The sequence below is a fragment of the Trachinotus anak genome, unplaced genomic scaffold (genome assembly GCF_046630095.1).
Source record: "Trachinotus anak isolate AG129_WGS33_773 ecotype Australia unplaced genomic scaffold, CSIRO_AGI_Tana_v1 ptg000032l, whole genome shotgun sequence".
NCBI lineage: Eukaryota > Metazoa > Chordata > Actinopteri > Carangiformes > Carangidae > Trachinotus > Trachinotus anak.
The window spans coordinates 12,621,871-12,633,729 of NW_027273883.1; the positions used below are offsets into that span (position 1 = coordinate 12,621,871).

An 11,859-nucleotide genomic window follows, 5' to 3' on the forward strand; every position below is an offset into this window, starting at 1 on the left:
CATAAAGCTGACTTGAGGATATTATATCACTTTTCTGGGAATGGAGTTAGCTGCTTATAAGGTCTGGAGACTTATTTTATACATACTTCATGTAAGCCACTATTTCTACACTCATACTCAGCTTTTTAAGGGCCACATGCAGATGTAAAGCTGGTTTTGCCTCAGTGTTATTTCCTTTATTTTTCATTTGTGACATTCACGATCAGTGATATACATTTCAAATCCCTGAAGCCTACTGTACGTATAACATAATCTATGATTATTGTGTCTGTGTTTAACCAATTCTTCATTCTCAGAACATATGATGATGACATGTATATTTTGTTGCTGTGACTGTAATACTGATGCAAGTTGGCGCACTCTGATTTCTGATTTTCATTTATTTCAAATCAAACAAGGCAAGAAAGTTCTGAAGCAATGAAGCCAAACTATTTATTTCTAATTGCAGAGCACGGTGAGGGCCGTTACAAAAGTGACGTACTCCTTGAAATCCACAACTCCATCCTTGTCGCCATCCAGCATGCTGAAGAATTCGTCCACTTCAGCTTTGTTTGAGTCCTAAAGAAAGAAAGACAGGAGGAGTTGTAAGGAAACAGTAAAACTTCAGAGATGTGGCAGAGAGACATTCACGGCTCTGTGTGTCAATGGAACTACATCTTTTCCACTTACTCCTGCTCCAGGAAGCTCATTACGGAGCAGTTCAATCAATTCTGCCTTGGTCAAAGTGTTTTTGTCTCCATCTTTTCCAGAGTATTTTTTGAAGGTAGCCATGAGTAACGCCATTGCCTGTACAAGCGCTGACATGGTGGCTGGAACAAGAAAATACTGTTGATGTTGTGGATTCCAGTGATTTAACTTTGCATGAGTATGATAACGTGGCTCCACACTGCCTACCCACCCACTTTACTAGTTGTTTCTTCTAATTTTTAGTTCCTCCCAGTTTTATGACCCTATACTGCATATCTATAGATCTTTTAAAACAACTTATAGATTTTAAAAGAAACCTCTGTGGTGTTAATTTATTCAATTCCCACCAATATACCCTGTTTAACTTTCAAATTGTAACTGCTATAATAATAAATAATTATTATAATTAGTTAAATTAAATAAAATCAGTATATAATACACTGACAAAATATAGATTGATATCATCCTACACAGACCCGACACGCCACAAAACACACAAACCAAACCTAGAAGCTCATTCATACATCTTATCTCACATAATGCTGCAGATTAGGTATAAACTATTCAGATATATCAAATGCAAAGAGAGGTTGTTAAAAACTAATATTTTAAAGAAGATTTTAAAACATATTTCCACTTACCGATGCTGTATGAAGATTTGTGTCGATTGAGAGCGTGCAAGAGAGGAATATGAGAGGAGTGCAGCCACAAACCTTTTTAAACAGTGGTGAACACACCTTCTGTCCAAGCCCCCACCCTTTTTTCTCTCATTTTTCTCATTTTTTCTTTCTCTTTCCTCCAAGTAACACTTACAAAATGTCAAAACAGAATTGCTGGAATGAACTCTTTCTTGCTTTTCCTGCCACATAAGCCTCTTTTCATTCCAGTAAAACCAGTGTGGGAAAGCTACAAGTCATATTTGCATATGATGCACATGAGAAGAGATGGTTGTCATGTTATGTAGTACATAATGGTGGCGGATATAATCTCCTTTCAGTCATCTTGATAGGGGAATATCAAATCCTCCAGAAACACAGAAAACCACAGGGAAATCCAGGATTTAGCCATGAAATCTTTGAATGGGTCTGCGGTCCCGGGTGATTGAAAAATATTGCAATATAAATAAGTGGTATATGAAAAAACAAATGTGTTTCTAACATTCTTCCTCCCTCATGTTTGTAAATAAGGAGGAGAAAACATTAGAAAACACCTCTCAATATAATGTAGTCCAGTGCAACAGCACTGCAAACTACAACCTCATTAATAAACATACTTAAATTAACACCTTTCTAAAAAACTGAACATTATTAGGTTTGTAAAGGTTGAATTAATGTCTGAGCTGTTGTAATGGATTGGAACTGGTTGGTTTCTGGGTGTCTGGGCAAATAATGAAATTGCCATATGCTTTGTCTGCTTTGTGCACTGATGGGAACTTGAAAGTGACAAGGTACAAGGAGTCCAGAGAGTGGGAGGTGGGGGACGGGGCTCATTAATGCTTACCTAACAGGTTAGTCCAATCACGGCCGCTGGTTTTTCCTTCTTTGGCTGCAGTGTGACAGCTGCAAGGCTAAAGACAACTCTTGTTTTTCTTGATTTTTTATCCACTTCTCATTCATGCTTTCTACAGGCTAAACGAACACACACATTATGTCATTCTTCCCCTTTAGCAGGATTTGGTAAATATTATATATCCCCTTTACTTACAGTAGGCTAACGGGTGGCTACAGTAAGACCTACAAATATTTATGTGATACAATGCAGTAATACGTATTTTACAGTAATGCACAAGTAGCCATCAGACAGGTGCATACATGTTCTCATTTCTAAAGGGTTGTATCATGGATGCCACTGTAAACCAACTCATGCTGGGTTGGAATCTCAGTTCATCCTTTCTCATAGTTACAGTCAATCATTCACATTGTGTCTCAGCATTTTTTTACTATACATTTTTTGCAGTAGCCTACCCTTTTTGTAAAGTCAGTCAAGTTTTTTTATTTATTAAAATATCCAAACATATCCTTACACATTTCATGTGTATGATTAAAAGCATCAGTGAGAGGGTGTTATTCAATGGTGACAATGCTGAAGTGATTGACTGACTTTGTATGTTTCGAAACATGTGAACAAGCTTTTGATTGTTTCAGTGGCTTTTGCACAGGTGATTTAGTGTTGCGAGAAAGTTGTGAAAATCGTGTGTTTGATGAGTGAACTGCATCAAAGCAACTGAGAAAAACTGGAATAGGCTGATTGATTCCAGCGGCAACACCTCAGGGAAATAAATTTGCATGTTCCCTTCAGGGTGACAAATCTAAACACAAGGGGGCAGCACTGGAGAGACAACGGGTACATTGGAACATCTGTAGTGGATGACCAAATGTGAACATTGTATGATCACAGTACATAATTTACTGAAACCTACATGAACATGTGCAGGTAACTGGAGCTAATTATGTCATTTTTCTGGAGATAATGAGGTTGGAGATGTATTTTATACATATTTCATTTAAGCCACTGTAGTTTTAGACTCATTCTCTGGTTTTTAAGGGCCACATGCAGATATACAGCTGTTTGTGTTTCCCTCAGTCTAGTTTCCTGTTCTATGTGTGAAACGTCCAAACAGTGACATGATAGTGAAAGTTGAACTATGGGATGTGTCCCCGAATCACGAGCTAAGACACTGGCACTTATGTTCATGATATATTAAAAGGCAGACCGTGTTTTAGAAGATGATTCTAGGTAATTCTAGGTACTGAAGAGCTAAGACACTGCCACTTATATTAAAAGGCAGATCATGTTTGAAAAGATGATTCTAGGTAATTCTGCCTAATGTATGTGCAGTGGAGATTGTCACGTTCCTGCGTTTGTACAACTTTGTTTTATTCATGCACACACAAAACAACATTTTTAAAATGTGACATCATTTATTTCATTTCTTTATTCATCACTTGAGACATTCGCAATCAGTGATATACACTCAAAGACAGCACATTTCAAGTCCCTGAAGCCTAATTACCTGTCTATGATCAATGGGTGTGTTTAATCAGCTTTTCATTCTCAGAACATATGATGATGACATGTATATTTTATGGATTAAGCAGCATGGTGATGTTTGCTACAAAAATGACGTACTCCTTGAAATCCACAACACCATCCTTGTTTAAATCCAGCGATCTGAAGAATTCGTCCAATGCAGCTTTGTTTGAGTCCTAAAGAAAGAAAGACAGGAGTTATAAGATAATAGTAAAACTTCAGAGATGTGGAAAAGAGACATTCACAGCTCTGTGTGTCATTGGTACTACATCTTTTCTACTTACTCCTGTTACAGGAAACTCATTATGGAGCAGTTCAATCAGTTCTGCCCTGGTCAAAGTTTTTTCGTCTCCGTCTTTTCCAGCATATTCATTGAAGACTGTCAATAGTGCTGCCATTGCGCCTACTAGCCTTGGCATGGTGACTGGAACAAGAAAATACTGTTAATGGAGTATCCCAGTGTTGATTTATTAATTTATTTGTCTGTGCATTCATTTTACATGGGTGTGGTAATGTGGTCTTCATCCTACATTTAAACACATGGCTTAGACTCACTGAATGAAAAGACTGCGAACAGCTTGTTAGAATGCTGGAATGTCTCTGCCCTCCACCTCATGTCTAATGGAAGGGATTCAGTGCAGACTAAAATAATTACTTTTCTATTGTCTAAGTTTTGCCCTGTGTATTCTAGTCACCACTGATGTTAAACAAGAGACATGATCATGTGAGGGTGGTGAAGAAAATCGGTCGTTTCGTGTCACAAGCAAGTCTGATTGTTTTCATAAAACAATTCGAGCATTTTGTTTCAGCATAGTCTGCTTATCCACCCACTTCACTGGTCGTTTCCTCTCAGTGCCTCTGGCTCGGCACAGTCAAAATCTTTCCTCATTCACTAATTTTCAGTTCCTGGTAGTTTTCCTACCCTTACCCATGCCCATAGATCTTTTTAAACTACTTTTTAATTGCTTTATATGGCGTATAGGTAGCCTCAATTTACTTAATTCCCACTAATTCCACTATGATAATTATAACTGTACACTCATAGGTTGGCATACTGTAGTTTGATGTTATCCTGCTCAGTCCTGGCACTCCACATAACACACAAACCACATCCAGAAGCTCATTCATGCATCTCATGTCACATAATGCAACATATTAGGTATCAACAATTTAGTTATATTAAATACATAAATGGCTTGTTTACAAATAATAATAATGTATTTTAAAGAAACATTTCAAAACATATTTCCACTTACCAAAATTGTATGAAAACTTGTGTAGATCAAGAGGGTGGAAGAGGAAGGAATTTGAGAGGAGAACATGGACACAAACCTTTTAAAGAGAGTTTGACACACCCTCTTTCCAAGCCTCCACCCATCTTTCTCTCCTTTTTTTCTAATTTTTCTTTCTTTCTTCTCTCCAGGAAAACTTTCAAATCGTCAGTGCTACTACTTTTTTTTTTTTTTTTTTTTGCTTTTCATGTCACATTAGAGAGCATCTAAGTGCTGTCACTCACAGCAGGATTAATGTACTTTTTATACTTTATCTCACAGCACACAATAGTTAGTGTATCATTCGCAGATAACAAACAACAAACACACAATCAGCTAAAAGAAAGGATGCAGAGCATTAAATCAAAGTACCCAATAGAATATGCATCAGCTTGATACAACGCCACCTTTGCGGTTTCATCATTAAAAGCACTACTATCAGAGGACCCAGGGGCTTTCCAGATCATTATAAAACAAATCACTGATATTTACATTTGATACTAATTTCATATGAACAAATAGTTTCAAGAATGTGAAACTTTTTCCTTGGTTGTATATCAGAGCAGGTGTTAAGTAGCGCAGTTTTCACAGCAAGGCTCCAGGAGGTCATCTAACAGGTAACTGAGTTAGTAAATGTAAAAGTTTGTACATGTGAAATTGAAAAAAAGTCCTGTTTCAAACCTGTACAATTAATTTGTGAATGTTTGTTTTATTTTTTCAATTTGGTTTTGATCTATATGGAATTTCCATATATGTTTTATATTCCACTGATGTATGTATTTATAGTTTAAAGTTAGGTCATTATTCACAAAGCACAATTAATAAATCAATGTGCCATTTCTTTTATTTATGAATCTGTTTTTATTGTTCACTGAAATGTCACCTAATTTAATCACTTAAAGTCCCTGGTGGACCCTTCTGATATATTGATGTATTTATACATAAACTGATTTTTTGCTTCACATATGTTTTACTTTCAAAATGTCTGTACTTTTAGTTTTAAGCAATCTTTTGAAGGCAAAACTTTTAAATGTTTTGGAAACAATGTCTTGTGAAACATATCTGCTCAGGGCATCAAAGATAAAAGTCCAAAATTCAAACAGGGACTGTGCAGTAGAATGATGTGCACACAAGTTGTGTTTCAGTGAGTTTGTGAGTTTACTATGGTGAACTCAGCTGCTTGTGGTAGGGTCCTTGAGGATTATCCAAGTTACTAGGAGGGCAGAACAAAGTCTGCCTTGACTTGTATAAAGAACATACTGAGTTGATGTTTTTCAGTCAGTTGGTCCAGACTGAAATTAACAACTGAAACACATCTGCTGGATGGATTGCTACATAAGTTTGTACAAACATTCATTCATTTGAAGTAGAAGTAAAAGCTTCATTTTTACATGCAGAACTCCAGTAACTTTAGCAAAAGCATGCTATCTATACTAGCAGTAAGCGAACTGAACAATGCAGTGTAATAGACTAGTGCTGATGTTAGGGCAGGGCTCTCTGTTTTTAGCAAAACAGGCAGGTGTTGTGTACTGTGAGCTCTCTGCCTCTCTCTTGGTAACAAGACCAAAAAAACTTTCCACTACAACTCAGTGGTTGGGTGTGTTTGTGTGTGTGTGTGTGTATGTGTGTGTGCACGCAAATATGTGTTTGTTTACCCTGAGCAGAGGATCTCACTGAGGAAGTAGCTAAATTACATTACGAGGCACTGGTTTCAGCTGCTTTCAGCCGTGATCATTTCTCTAGTTTTTTGTTCTTCTTGTCTTGGTCCTCAATCTTTCCCCTACCATTTTCACAGTTTCTCTGTTCAGTGCTCCTAAATGCACAGAAATGCAAAGTTGTGTAATGTACACATTCTATGAACAAATCATTCACTTCCCCCTTGACATCCCACATGCAATCAATTAATGTGGCTTGATCAAAATAAGCCTGTAGCCATCAAGCAGCTCCACTTGCGCCACAGTGCGTTATAATCCAGTTGAGTTCATTATAGTTTATGATGGTTTGGCTAAATGTTTTCCTGGGAAGGAACAATGGATCAAAACTGGAGCTTAGTTCTCTTGGCAGCTGTGTGGTTTTTTAGCTAAAATAATGATGCTGCTACCACGCAGCTTGGCTTACAATGAGTTACTAGTGGGCACCAGGAAGACCTTCAGAGTACAACACAATGGAATCCATGTTTGCTCAGTGTATGACTGCCTCCTTTCTCTCTTCCTTCTTTGTCTTTTAATCGCCTCTGGTTTCAAACACATTGTTTCTGTGTTTTGTCAGTTTTGCATTATACTGGCAAAATGCTCTTGTAATTGGTTATTGGACTTCTTATTAAATAATACCTGTATTTTTTACAAGTGCAGGTACAGGTACAGTAATTTCCTCCTTGCATATTAATGAACTCCATACACCACAGCAAAAAGTCCAGCTCCAACAAGGTACCATTGATAAAACGTAAGCTCTGCTGCCAGTGCTTCATTCTGGCTGTAGCTGTTGAGTTTTTGTTGAGTATTTTAGGAGCTTTAAATTGTTCCAAAACTCACTGCCTGTTTGTGGATGTTAGTTACATATGGATATCTATCTGCCCTTTATGTATTTACAGGTGTTTTTCTTTGGAGGACGTAGTGACACAATTTTTCTGTAGAAACAAGCCTTCTGTTTAATTTTTGTCACATAAAATGGATCTGTGATGATGAGTCAGTTCAACAGGTACAATCATTTTGATCAAATATTTGCTAATTTCATAAAAAAGTGCCTAACATTGTGTTTATGTTTTTACTGTTTGACTGTTTCTGACCCACCTATAGATATATATATGTCATTGAAGCAATTTGTGTTTTGGATATATTATCATCATTCATGGCATCGAATTTATGGAATCACTCACCTGAGGAAAAAATGTTGGCTAATATACTTACTGTAATTGTCGAACGATTAATTTTGACAATTACTCTCTTTATAGGAAGTGTCTGCGGCAGCTTGACAACAAGTAAGGGTGTGTCAAAGAATCTTTAGTAACAGCACCAGTGACAGTGTAAAATAAAGAATCTTTGGTGGCACACAATTACCACAATAAAAAAAAAAATAACGCGTTATGCTCAGTCCTCAATCTCATCGTGATTAACACATTAATGCTGACAGCCCTAATAATTATCTCCAATCATGTCCACTTTTCTTTTCCTTTTTGTCATTTTAGCTCTGTTTAATTTGGCTTTGAGGTTTAGATCTGACATATAAAATTAATAACTATACCACAGATATTTTAATTAATGAGACTTTACATGACACTCACAACACAGCCACGTGTACAGCCTCTTGCATAGGAGGAAGTGATTACATCTGGGGTGTCCTTCTCTCTGCCAGAGGCGTGGTCAGGTGATCCCTCTGGTGGGGACTGGTGGGTGACAGGAAGAGTAGCTGAACTGAATAAGACAAACTGTATCTGTATCTGATCTCTCAAATATTTCAAACGTTATCCAGCCACAGTGTTTCACTCTATAAAGAAAGATTTTGGGTGGAGTCTTATCAGTAGTTAGAGGAAAGGATCAACGTAATTTTCATGTCTCTTCAGTAAAGACATAGCTCCATGGCATGTTCCAGGAGCACAAAGTCAGGAAGCAGTTGACTAAAACATGCATTTGCTTCAATTACTTATGTGTAGTCTTCACTGGTCTTCGGGATTAATTAGGATTTATTATATGTCTTTGTGGAGTAGAATAGACATCAGAGTTCATTTATGCTTACACTACTTTTGGTATGATTTTGCCTCTGAAGACAGTAATTTAGGTCCCTTGCAGAGCACTTATTAACTTAATGTGTAATAAGTTTACATGAAATCAGTTAAATGTTTTGAGTTTGGAAGAGGCCTCGTGTCAGAAAGTCACTTCACTGCTCCTCCTGGCAGGTACTAAGGTGAATGCATCAAATAGTCAGTGTGTAAACCCCATCGATTTGCTTTGGCTGTGAATTTGGTAAGTGGTGACCTAGCCCTGTTTGCTTATAGGTATCTAACCTGTCCCATCTTGACAGACATAATACAGGACCCACCCACCCACACACATACACACACACACATTCCTCACTCATGCATTTCAGAACTGACAGTCTCACATTCAGCTGTAGCTAATGTTGAAATAGAGAATCTCCTCCCACCTGAAGAGGCTTATTATACTTGACCGCTTTATTATACTTTATCCACGATGAGAGTGAATGACAGACACAGCCGTGTCACATCAGGAGCAGCACAGTGCCTGGTTCTACAAAAGATCTCCATCATAGCAGTAACATTTACCTAGAGAATCATGTCCTCTTCAGCAATTTGTCTACAAAATAAAGTGCAAGAATGATTGTTTTTTTTCTGCAATTCTATAGTTCAAACAAGCATAGCTAGCTTTTATTATGAAAAGATCTGACAGAAAGTTCCAATGGTTCTCCCGCTTGCTTGATAAACCTCTGAAATAGTGGACATATGATGTTATATGAAAGGCTATTTCTTGGAACAGGCTATTAAAAGCATCATGCACATGTTTGGAGTATGCTGATGGCGATAGCAAGTTAAACAAAGGAATTACAGAAGAAGAAGATGGAGACAGAAATTCAAAACCCTGAGATTTAAGTAAGAGACTCAACACACTCAGTTTACATGATGAAGTTACAATATGCATGCACATCCATATATAAAATAGACATTTTTCAAAATGTTAAAACCTTCCTTTAAGGTATGGTCAATAATGAAGAATTATAGAAACCCATTTCCACCAGGAAGAGAAACAAAGAAAGAAAACGTATCCTAACCTAACCTACAAAATAAAAACACTCATGGAAATTTTGAGATGGTAATTGAAGAATATTTTTATATAATAGCTTGTGTCTGTGTGAGTATTGCAAGATTATGAGAAACATGTTGGGGTAGGATGCTTGCTTTTGATAACTATATGTTGGGGAGTTGCTGAAGTCTCAACAGGGGACAGGGTGTTACAGATAGTGAAGCCAAGGATGTGCACAGGGGTTAATGTGCCATGGATAGACTGCATAGGTAAAGACGAGGACAGAAGTGAATATTTCTAAAAGTAACGCTGTGCGATGTGTCTACATTGTCTGTAAAACAGTGGAGAGCGGGGGAAAGGAGATCGTTGATACCGCGGTAGAAGAAGAGTCCCGAGGCTGCCAGAGCCTGCCTGAGGTGCCTCCAGGGAGATTGATAAAGCAACCCACCAGGACTTAATAGTCTGATGAGGAGGGAATCTCCCTAGGTGAATGGAATTTGGTTTAAAATAAGTTTTATTGAAATTGGTTGTAGCTAAATTCCCTGAGGTTAGTCCGGAACTCTTATGCCTGGCTAGGACGCTCATGTGACGTGGCACTCTACAGGTGCACTTAGAACCGTATGTGACGACGTTTACATACAAACATTAAAGGGTTTGTATCAGGGGCGCCAGGAAAGGGCCAAAATACTTAAATGGTGAGGCCATAAAATAAAGCCGAGATACTTAAATGGTGAGGCAGATTAAAGGTTAGAGTCCCATTATTAAAGGATTAATAGCCCTAAAGTCCCCGGAGCTCGGTATTAAGAGACAGTAGTGGAGCAAGTAGGTCGTTTAAAGAATCAAGGAAGCGAGTGTGAAGCGGTAATCCAGGATAGTTTATCGCAGAAGTGTTTCGAGTTCGCAGTTTTGTTTATTTTTCGTTATTACTCCCCGCGACGTGAGGAGGTTGAGCTTGTATTCCTAAGATACTGTAAGAAATTTCATATTGAAGGTATCCAGTAGTGATCCAAGAGACTGAGATATGGGGTTAGAGTCCCCATTGGTGTGATTTTATGTGAAGATAATTTTGGGTGGTAGTTACAACAGTGTCTCAACTGTGTTGCATTAAGTGTCTGAATTGTAAAGACGTGTGAAGGAAACCTAACGGTGCTAACATAATTCACCAGCCTCACTGTGAAAGTGAGTACAGTTTATTAGGTCAGTTGCTCGGGCGTTATGCCATACAAACTGACTGGCTTGATTGCAGCACAAGATTGATTGGGTCAGTTGCTCGGGCGTTATGCCATACAAACTGACTGGCTTGATTGCAGCACAAGATTGATTGGGTCAGTTGCTCGGGCGTTATGCCATACAAACTGACTGGCTGTTGAGGGAAGGATTCAAAATTCATCAAATTCATCAGGATCTGCTGAAGAGCGTGAGTAACGCACAATTGAAAATGTAAGTGCAGATAACCATCGACTGAAGGCAGATTCATATCGCACACACACAAACATGGAAGGGGAATTCGACAAAGAGTGTGAGGAGAATGGAGGGTGTGGTCCTCCACGGTATATGATGGTGAGTTCAGTGGGAGAGCAGTGGAGTAAGGTGAGAGCACAACTGTCAAGTGGTTTTTCTAAGGAGGAGAGAGAAAAGAAGTTGAAAAAATATGATAAGGTCTGGCAACAGATGCAGACTGAGGGACAGGTACCCGCAGATCAGAGTAACGAGGCTGTGATAACCCATATAGTGACAGCAGAGGAAAAGGCAAGGAAAGGAGCATGGTAAACAAACACCAGGCACTTTTCAGAAAGGGAAATGGAAAAAGGGCTAGAAAAGAAAGATAAGTGGCGCACTCTAGTTTATAATATGGCCATGGCTTGTGCAGCAGTGTTTCCTGAGGTATGGAAAAAATGACGAAGCAATGCGTGTAAAATATCCAGTTCCACACGGGGCAGTGCACTCACTAGTGTTCTCAATGCAGGAGAAAGAGGATGTTCCAGCTTTTCTGATTAGATGCAAACACAGTGCACAAACACCACTGGAGAGCATCCAGGTTCTAGCGAGCTGCAGAAGTCACTGTTTAGGAAAGCTGTGATGGAGGGGATGACCAAAGTTGTTAGAACAACTATGGA

General features: G+C 38.4%; 1 protein-coding gene across 1 annotated transcript; it reads right to left on the bottom strand.

The window, feature by feature from the left end:
• Nucleotides 1-360: 360 nt before the first annotated feature.
• Nucleotides 361-5,110, bottom strand: LOC139613338 (ictacalcin-like). The gene is made up of 3 exons (XM_071469905.1): nt 4,974-5,110; nt 4,002-4,141; nt 361-558 (listed from the first exon to the last, which is right to left on the bottom strand). The coding sequence occupies exons 2-3, from the start codon at nt 4,134-4,136 to the stop codon at nt 439-441; spliced, it is 255 nt and encodes an 84-aa protein (XP_071326006.1). The 5' UTR covers nt 4,137-4,141; nt 4,974-5,110; the 3' UTR covers nt 361-438.
• Between the last annotated feature and the right edge of the window lie 6,749 nt (nt 5,111-11,859).

Bases quoted from the DNA above. Each gene is read 5' to 3' on its own strand.
- LOC139613338 (XM_071469905.1), bottom strand. From the start codon at position 4,136: ATGCCAAGGCTAGTAGGCGCAATGGCAGCACTATTGACAGTCTTCAAT. The intron at 559-4,001 runs GTAAGTAGAAAA...TTCTTTCTTTAG, and splicing joins ATGAGTTTCCTGTAACAGGA to GACTCAAACAAAGCTGAAGT.